We start from the raw sequence: 10,322 nt of genomic DNA, 5'->3' as shown, positions 1-10,322 counted from the left end.
TCTTCACATTCATCCAGTTTACTAATCTTTTCAGTTACTTGTCTGATATCAACTAGTCACTCAAGAGGAAGCAGGTAATCCTCAATCCAAAAAAGTTTAAAGTATGTTTTTTGTTTCTGTGTGCAACCATCATGTGCAATGATACTCTACCACTGCAACAACTGAAATATCTACCATATCACATGATATGACATTGGCTCATAACAATTGTTCCTGACTCATAACAATTGTTCTCAAGAAGACAAATCCCTTACTACTATTGGACATGTGATTCTTCTTGTCACATTGACTTGACAAACCATGGATCACAAAGTTGGTACACCACGTCACTTATACATCCAGAAAGTGTGTGTGTCCCAAAGATATTTAATCTGCTTAGGATCAGACATCAGTCTATATCCACCAGAAAAGTCTGAAGACCAATTTTCTGTTGCATACTGGCTCACTGCCACTAATATCTTGAAGATACATATTTTTTTAAAATGCATTGAGGTGGTGAGTTTGGGTTTATAGAAGAATTTCCAGCAGACTTTTCTGATTGTGGATATCACTGAACCAATTCTTCGAGCAGATTTTCTATACAATTTTCATCTTGACATCCATATGGAGACTCAACTCTGAATCAACAATGACAGTGTTTGTGGACAGTACATTGATGTGAAGGAAAGTAAGAACACGAAAAGGATTATTTCCCGTTTTGACATCCTCCAGGCATCACCCCTTCTTTTAGTGCAGGACACTTATGATGATGATCACACAGTGAATAAACAGACAGATCAAGTCTGTTACCCTATTTCACACCAACAATACAACTTGAGATTCTCTTTTTTGTTACTAAAACACATGAACTTCAAAACGACCCAGGTTTCCTTCAACCATTTGCTTTATATGGAAGACATTGGAAGTTAGGCAGCCATCAGCAACTGATGCCTATCTTGCTTCACACACAAGCTGTCTACTCTGCACTGTCACCAGCTAAACATGCACTCCCAACACCTACACCAGTTTATACAACTGCTGACAAGGCCATTGCTGGACAAGCCTCCACAGGTCTCTTTGCAGTTTCTTCCCTTTAATAGCCAGTCTGCACCAAGGCAGGGCATATAGCATGAATATTCATTCGTTCCAGGAGCTCCACTCTCCAGAAGAGATGACGTGATTACCTGAAGACTAAGATTGAAAATATGAAGTACCTCTGTTTTTGAAGTAATGTGTATCCTCATTATGTGTCACAATTGTTTTCCTAGTGAATCAACAAAGTTTGTGTAACAAAGATTATTTGCACTTTTTTCTGAACCATTGTTCCCACAATAGTTTCCACAAGGTTGTTAGTTTACAAAAGAACTTTGTTAAGACTAGCATGTGTTCATTTTCAAGTACACCATGGATGTGGACACATCATCTTTGTAAGTAGTATAAAATAGAAATCATCAACTCCTACACACAATTATACATGGCATTGTCATCAACAGACATAATCTCAGAATAGGTATCTACAAACTATATGTAGACAACTCTTCAGCTATGTATGTACCGCATGTGAATGAAGTACAAACAGTTGGGAATATATGGTTTGTGAATAACTATTCTGAGGCCATTAAAAGTACTATACTCAGTGAAGCGAAAACAAACCAGTGGACCTTAAACCTCATATCAGATCATTCACTGGATTCACTATTTTAACTGTAAAGACAGAACATCATTAGCTGTTACTGTTCTTGAAAGCACAGAATTCCAACATACCTTGCCAGATCCAACAGGGCCCACAACTCCAAGCAGTTCACCCTTATAAACTCTCAAGTTTACATCATCCAGAGTATTGTTGGTAAGAGTTTCTGTCCATTTAGCAGAGACGTGTTCCAAACTAACTGCTATCTCTCCCTTTAACTCTTTGTTATTGTCATGATTCACGTTATTTGCAGCCAAAATGGTTGAGGTTCTTGTCTCAATTAATTCTTCATTCAAAAGGAATGCCTAATAGAAAAAATAACATCTCTTAAGCAATTAAACTAGAAAGATCTCTCTCCCACTCTGTGAGTCCATAATAGGGAGCAAGTCGAAAAAATAACATCTCTTAAGCAATTAAACTAGAAAGACCTCTCTCCCACTCTGTAATTCCATAATAGGGAGCACGTCTCATACACAATGTGATCAAAAGTATCCGAACACCTGGCTGAAAATGACTTACAATTTTGGGGTGCCCTCCATCGGTAATCATGGAATTCAGTATGGTGTTGGCACACCTTTAGCCTTGATGACAACTTCCACTCTCGCAGGCATATGTTCAATCAGGGGCTGGAAGTCAGCATTCCAAACCATCCCAAGGGTGTTCTATAGGATTCAGGTCAGGACTCTGTGCAGGCTAGTCCATTACAGGAATGTTACTGTTGTGTAACCATTCTGCCACAAGTCATCCATTATGAACAGGTGCTTGATTGTGTTGAAAGGTGCAGTTGCCATCCCTGAACTGCTCTTCAAAAGTGCTTAAAAGGTGCTTAAAACATCAATGTAGGCCTGTGCAGTGATAGTGCCATGCAAAACAACAAGGCGTGCAAGCCACCTCCATGAAAAACATGAGCACACCATAACACCAACGCCTGCGAATTTTACTGTTAGCACTACACACGCTGCCAGAATACGTTCACCGGGCATTCATGATACCAATACCCTGCCATTGGATCACCACCTTGTGTACTGTGATTTGTCACTCCACACAACATTCTTTACCTGTTCAATCGTCCAATGTTTATGCTCCTTACACCAAGTAAAGCTTCGTTTGGCATTTACCGGCATGATGTGTGGCTTATGAGCAGCTGCCCGACCATGAAATCCAAGTTTTCTCTACTCCCACCTAAATGTCATAGTACTTGCAGTGGATCCTGATGCAGTATGGTTCATTCTTGTGTGATGGTCTGGATAGATGTCTGCCTATTACACATCACAACCTCTTCAACTGTTGGCAGTCTCTGTCAGTCAACAGATGTGGTCGGCCTGTACGCTTTTGTGCTGTACATGTTGCCTCACATTTCCACGTCACTATCATATCAGAAACAGTGGACCCTGGGATGTTTAGGAGTGTGGAAATCTGATGTCCAGAGATATGACACAAGTGACACCCAATCACCTGACCACATTCAAAGTCCATTATTTCCACAGCGTGCCCCATTTGCTCCCTCATGATGTCTAATGACTACTGAGATCACTGATATGGAGTACATGGCAGTGGATAGCAGCAAAATGCACCTAATATGAAAAACGTATGTTTTTGCTGGTATCCCGATACTTTTGTTCACATAGTGTATTTACCATATCCTCATGTCATTTGACCTTCCATTATTTACTTTGAATTCTTTTCCACTTGCTATATTTATGTTATTATAAAACAATTATTACAGTACATGCTATAAATTAAAAACTCATAATTCTCAGAAATTTAGTACATCAGCAGTCTCTTACAGATAATTATGTTGTTAAATGATTACAGCAGGGACCAGCCAAGGTCTGTTGTTATGGCACTGATCTCATATTCAGGAGGAGGGAGTCTGCTCTGCCTGGCTATCTTCATTTACAACTTCCTAAATCATTTCAGATAAATGTTGGGACAGTTCTTTCAGTTAGGCCACGGCTAACCACCAACCCTATCCCCATAAAAATAAAATTTTCTGTGCGAATGTATGTTCCGATCTTTCTGTTTTCATTGTATTATGATGACAAGTCGTTTATCATCATAAGATGATCCCTGGTTGAATGAGAAAATAAATAAGTAGACCTAATATTATCCACTGTTGTCAATTATCTGGACTACACAGCTGTCACGAAGTTTACCTCACAGTGTACTAGTGACCAACAAATCACTTAAAGTCCTTATGGTTTAGAGCAAAGACTGTTCCCTCATCCCATATAAACTGAAATCCCTAATACCCTTTGGCCTCATCTTTATCAGCTACCCAAAAAGGATGATACATACATACATACATTAATCCTTGTTCCATAGAGCATAAATACAACATTTTGTAATGATGTGGAATGTGTCACTTTAACATAAGTTGTCGGGGCCCCTTATACGTCTAGATACGACTCTGACAGGTGACACATACGTAAGCAACCTGTCTGATCACCTGCATCTATTCATGACCATTATGCATTCTGAAGGACTTGGGCAATTCCATCAGGACACTGCAACATCCCACATATCCAGAACCACTATGGAGTGGCTTCAGGAACACCTTAGTCAGTTTAAACACTTCCGCTGGCCACCAAACTCCCCAGACATGAACATTATTCAGTATATCTGGGCTGCATTGCAATGTGCTGTTCAGGAGACATCTCCATTCCCTTGTACTGTTACAGATTTATGGACAGCCCTGCAGGATTCATGGTGTCAGTTCCCTCCAGCACTAGTTCAGAAATTAGTCGAGTGCATGCCACGTCGTGTTGCACCACTTTTGCATGCCCGCAGGGGCCCTACACGATATTCGGCAGGTGTACCAGTTTCTTTCGCTCTTCGTTGTATATGTACAGGGCAATTTTTGTACAGTTATACCCAAGTACCTTGTCATTTCACACAAATGTAATTTCTCTCATGTAATTAATAACAAGTTATGGTAATTGGCAGTGCTTGTATTGATAATATTACCATATAAACTGAGATTGCAAAACTAACTGTATAAATACTTGCCATTAAACTCAGAGTATAAGACTAATCAATGAAAAAGCAACTGAGGACTAACAAAGGAAAAACAAATTGTATTGGCTCACTGGTAAGATGCACACAACCCAGTTGGAGTCTGTGAAGAATGTAATATATTCTGCAAATTAACTGACAGTACCCAAGAAAAGCATTCCAAAATAAATTCCTATTCCATTTCTTTCAATTTTTTTTTGCAAGTATTTGTAGGATATGGACATCAACTGCAACTGCTGCTTAACATTTTTATTTTCCTTTGAAATATTTCTTGGAACAGTGCTGTTCATAGTATTTGTTGAACTTTCTTGATAAATCGTTCATCTGTGGCATGGTGGAGGTGAGTGACTGCAGCAATGTTGTATGCTACAGATCTCTGCAACCTGTTGCATATGTGTGGAGCAGAAAGAGACATTTCATTGTTTTGTCTTATTCTGTTGTATTTACAATTAAAGTAAACACAGAAGCATACACAAGCTTATACAAATATTTCTATATCTGCTTAAAATTTGTGAGGAACACAACAAATTAAGTTGTTACCTGAATACGTCTGACAGAAACTACAGCTTCAGCTAATTCTGCCACTCCTCTTACAAAAACCATGGACATTAACTGTGCAAGAATGTTGAAGTATGTGAGAACAACAAATATCTGAAAAGACAACACAAGTCAAATTTGTTTAATGTATACGTATTTGATGCATATAATAAATTTAATACGAATGATGTACAGGTACTTTCGGGAAAAAAAAATTCTTTCCTAGTCTATAAAAAAACTATTTTAAGTAACTTCATTGATTCTGAGTTTGGTCATTAAAAGAAATTACCTTGAAAAAAATTCTTTCCTAGTCCATAAAAAAACTATTTTAAGTAACTTCATTGATTATGAGTTTGGTCATTAAAAGAAATTACCTTGTTTGCAGTCAATTCATTTCCCACCTGTACAAATGTGACCAATGCACAACACAAGGCCAAGCGAGTTGTACATAGATTGAAACTCATAAAAATACCTCGAATATAGGAAGTTTTCAGGATAACTATCATCTCCAGCCTGGAAAAGAAAATCTTTTCTGAATACATCAGAATGATTACACACCAGGCATAGTGACACGGCTACATAAAGTTTCTAAATACACATTTTTAAATTCTCACTCACTTTTACAGCCCTTGATTTGACAAATACATTTTACTCGGAATGTTATACAGTTTATTTAATGGTACCTATATGAAATAGTGTCACCAAGAGTTTCCTGTGAGTACAGTAACTTAATTAGATTCCTAACCATTTGTTTCTGGAATGACAGTGCCATTTTCACAGTTTCCATTGTATTTAATATTTCATACTGTAGACAACCAAGAGGCCTATATTGAGAATCAATTGAACCTACTGATTCCCACAACATAATGATGATGTTAGGTTATGTTGAAAGGTGACAATAATGGTGAAAGATGGTGAAGCAGTATTAAACACTTCAGTCAAAAATTTATTCATCATAGATCATCCACAAGAAACAATTTGAGTACAGTAACTATTATCCACAGACAAGAATTTATTAACTTCCGGAATTATGCCTGCAATATGGCGAACAAGTGAAGTACATGAGGAGATTAAAAACACATACCTTTTTTTAATTTCAAGCAAGTGGGACATGGGAATTTCAGTGATATTTACACGGTGTGCATCATGAAGGTGGCATCATTTTTACAGTCTACCACCACAGTTAAGTTTTTTTTTTTTAATTTTTTTTAATATCCTATTTCTGCTGACTTAAATCTGAAGGATCAATATTTCCTTTGCTGAGTTTCACCAATATGCTTTCTTACTCAATCACTGATAAATAAGAGATATATGTGATGAACTGTGGAAATACCTCCAACCTTTTTTATACATTTAAAAATACAAATTTTGGATGTGATTTTCACAAAATAATTTAAACAGTCCTGATATACGTTATTTACAAGATGACACACAGTGGACAGCAGTGCCATATATGTGTGTTGGTACTGAAGAATTTGGTTTATTAGAACTTGAGTTAAGGCCTTATTCAAAAACAGAATTTGCCGTACATGAAATAAGTTTTCATTTACAGACTATGCAGAGCTCACAAACTGTTGTGTTGTTTAGGCATTCTTCACAGTAATTGTGGAGCATATTAAACCAATCTCTCGAAACAAATCTTGATTTTTGTGAAACCATTACAAAAATATGTAACAAAATGGTGAACTCCATAAGTGTACTGTATTGTATTTTATTGTATTTATTTGGTCCTTTAAATGTAATGTGTAGAGCACAACTCATTAGATATTGGATAATTCAGTGCAAATATCTTCATGTTTACAATAATTAATACATTTTTTCGTCTCTAACTTACAATTAAACTATTTTAGCTAGAAAATTACAACTGAAAATGTGAATAAACTAATATTAACGGCTATAGTCTTTAGCCTACACGCTACAAGTAGATAGTCACATCTGCGCAATGTTTTTGTAAATGATAAACAATGTGGCTTATAAGTGTAACATTAACTTTTTTTAGGCTCTCATAGGTTTTTGAGAAACTCTTCCAGACTATCAAAGCAATGCATTAACAGATATTCTTTTCATACAGCTTTAAATTTTTTTGATCAGTTATTACCTTCATTACTTTTGGCAGCTTATTGTAAATAATTTTACCAAGGTGCAATGTTCTTTTTGATGCAAATTGGTTTTTATTTGGAGCATGTTAGTTTTCTGTCTTGCGTCATGTTGATGTATATTTTCATTTTTGAGGAGCACATTAGGATTTGTTATTGCATATTTCTTAATGAACAGTGTACTTTCAAAGATGTAAATACATGTAAGAGGAAGAATACTCATCTTTTTAAATAGTGGTCTGCAAGGTTTGTTCTTTTTTTTTTATTCCAGCCACAATTTTCTCTGTTCTTTTATGCATTCAGAAGAGTTTTAGGCAGGATGAGAGTTATCCAAGAAAGTGGTCCCATACTTCAATATAAAGGGTATATTAGCACAATAGTCTGCCCCAGTAGCTGAGTTGTCAGTGCGACAGAATGTCAATCCTACAGGCCCGCGTTTGATTCCCCGCTGGGTCAGAGATTTTCTCCACTCAGGGACTGGGTGTTGCGTTGTCCTAATCATCATCATTTCATCCCCATCAACGTGTAAGTTGCCGAAGTGGTGTCAAATAGAAAGACTTGTACCTGGCGAATGGTCTACCTGACATGAGGTCCCAGTCACACGACATTTACATTTATTTAGCACAATAAACAATCATTAGACAGTCCTTATAACAAAAACTTTCAAGCACTTTTATTAAATAGTATATGGTATGTTATCAATGTCAGTATGCCATACGAGGTTATCTTGCAGCCAGATCTCAAAACTTTTGTATTCACTACACTTGCAATATCTGTTTTTGATATATGCATTTTTATATCCTCTTCACTGTTTCTCTTAACATTATGAAAATTTGACGCTACTGCTATAACTTTATTTACTATTAGTTTGTTTTAGCAGTTCACAACACTCGTTTATGTCTCAGATACCTTTGTCTGTAATATTTCTGGTGTCTTCCAACTGACTAAATGGCTTGTGTAACCTGCAAACTGGATAGTGCTATGAGACTGTTTGATTAATGCTAGGTAATTTACATCTATAAAAAAGGATATCTTACATCTTAGTAATCATAATAATGTCTGGTTGATTTATTAACATATCTCAATGTCTTTCTACTACTTGCTTGTGGCCAGTAAGATATGATCTAAGCCAGTTGTTTGGGAATGACTATTAGTGGTATCAAAGTCAGTGTCCAGACCCAAGTGAATGAGACAGGAATTGAAATTGAGGGTAGTAAAGCAAGAGCTGAAGTGCTCCACTCCATTTTCAAATATCCCATTGGAAAGGAAATTCCAAAATTGCCCCATTTTAGTTCTCGCACCACTGAAAAAATGAATGAAATAACTATTAGTATTGGTGGTGTTGAGAAACAGCTGAAGTAGTTAAAATTGAACAAAGCTCCAGGACTCAATGGAATCTCTGTCAAATTCTATACTGAATTTGCAGCTGAGTTATGCCCTCTTCCAGCCTTAATCTATTGTAGATCACTCAAACAAAAAACCATGCCTAGTTCTTGGAAAAAGGCACAGGTCACACCCCTCTACAAGAAGCGCAGTAGAAGCGATCCACAAAACTATCATCCAATATCCTTGACACTGATTTTTTGTAGAATCTTAGAACATATTATGAGCTCAAATATAATGAGGTATCTTTAACAGAATTACCTTCTCAATTTCAGAAACATTGATCATGTGAAACCCAACTCACACTTTTCTCGCATGACACACTGAAAGCTTTGGATCAAGGTAAACAGGTAAACGCAGTATTTCTTGATTTCCAAAAAGCACCTACACGTATTGTCAGAAGTATGATCATATGGTGTATCAAGTGAAATTTGTGACTGGATTGAGGACTTTTTGGTAGGGGCAGCATTTTCCTTGGATGGAGAGTCATCGTCAGATGTAGAAGTAACTCCAGTTGTGCCCCAAAGAAATGTGTTGGGATCCTTGCTGTTCATATTGTATATCAATGACCTTGCATGCAATATCAATAGTAAAATCGACTTTCTGCAGATGATGCAGTTATCTATAATGAAGTACTATCTGAAAGAAGTTGCATAAATATTCAGTCACATCTTGATAAGATTTCACACGGTGCAGAGACTCTCAACTTGTTCTAAATGTTCAGAAATGTAAACTTCGGCACTTCACAAACCGAAAATTGTAGTATCCTATGAGTAATACCAATGAATCACTGTTGGAATCGGCCAACTCATAACAATACCTTGGTGTAACACTTTGTAGGGATACGAAATGGAATGATCATATAGGTTCAGTCATGGGTAAAGCAGGTGGTAGACTTCAGTTTATTGGTAGAATACTATGGAAATGCAATCAGTTTACAAAGGAGTTTGCTAATGCTTACAAATGACTCATGCAACTGGTTTTAGAATATTGCTTATGTCTATGGGACAGGTACCAGACAGGACTAACAGGGAATGTTGAACGAATACAGAGAAGGGCAGCACAAATAGTACCAGTAACAGGATTGTTTAATTGGTGGGAGAGTGCCACAGAGATACTGAAGGAACTGGATTGAAAGTCTCTTGAAGATAGAAGTAAAGTATGCTGAGAAACTCTACTGATGATGTTTCAAGAACTGGCTTTAAATGATTACATATCACTCACATAGGGATCATGAGGATAAGATTAGAATAATTACTGCACACACAGAGTCCTTCAAACAAGAATTCCTCCCACACTCCATATGTGAATGGAACAGGAAGAAATCAATGCAATGCAATGGGACATACCCTCTGCCAGGCAACTCACTGTGGTATGCAGAGTACAGATGCAGATGTAGATGTACCTCTGATACCAATACTATCAAGTTTCTGTGGGAATAGGATATGGTCTATAGTGTCAAAGGCGCATGATATTCATAAATATTTTTCTGAATACTTTACTTCACTAAAAGGATCTGCTCCATGGTAGTATGACCATAATAACCACTATCTTCTGTAGTGTTTAGTAACCTAAAATAACTGTATGTTGCTTGCATGATACTGTCATAATTAAGTGTGCTA

The 10,322-nt window shown here is 36.9% G+C and overlaps 1 protein-coding gene across 1 annotated transcript in view; it reads right to left on the bottom strand.

Annotated features, from left to right (window-relative positions):
- LOC126334775 (ATP-binding cassette sub-family C member 4-like) overlaps positions 1–10,322 on the bottom strand; it is a 286,690-nt gene that overhangs the window by 107,682 nt on the left and 168,686 nt on the right. Inside the window, exons 7-9 of the mRNA XM_049997363.1 lie at positions 5,596–5,734; positions 5,225–5,335; positions 1,744–1,974 (exon numbers count right to left, since the gene is read on the bottom strand). Coding sequence (XP_049853320.1) covers positions 1,744–1,974; positions 5,225–5,335; positions 5,596–5,734 — 481 coding nt within the window. The remainder of the gene's footprint in view (positions 1–1,743; positions 1,975–5,224; positions 5,336–5,595; positions 5,735–10,322) is intronic.

The sequence above is a fragment of the Schistocerca gregaria genome, chromosome 2, assembly GCF_023897955.1.
Source record: "Schistocerca gregaria isolate iqSchGreg1 chromosome 2, iqSchGreg1.2, whole genome shotgun sequence".
Classification (NCBI taxonomy): domain Eukaryota; kingdom Metazoa; phylum Arthropoda; class Insecta; order Orthoptera; family Acrididae; genus Schistocerca; species Schistocerca gregaria.
This window is presented reverse-complemented; position numbering and strand designations above follow the sequence as displayed.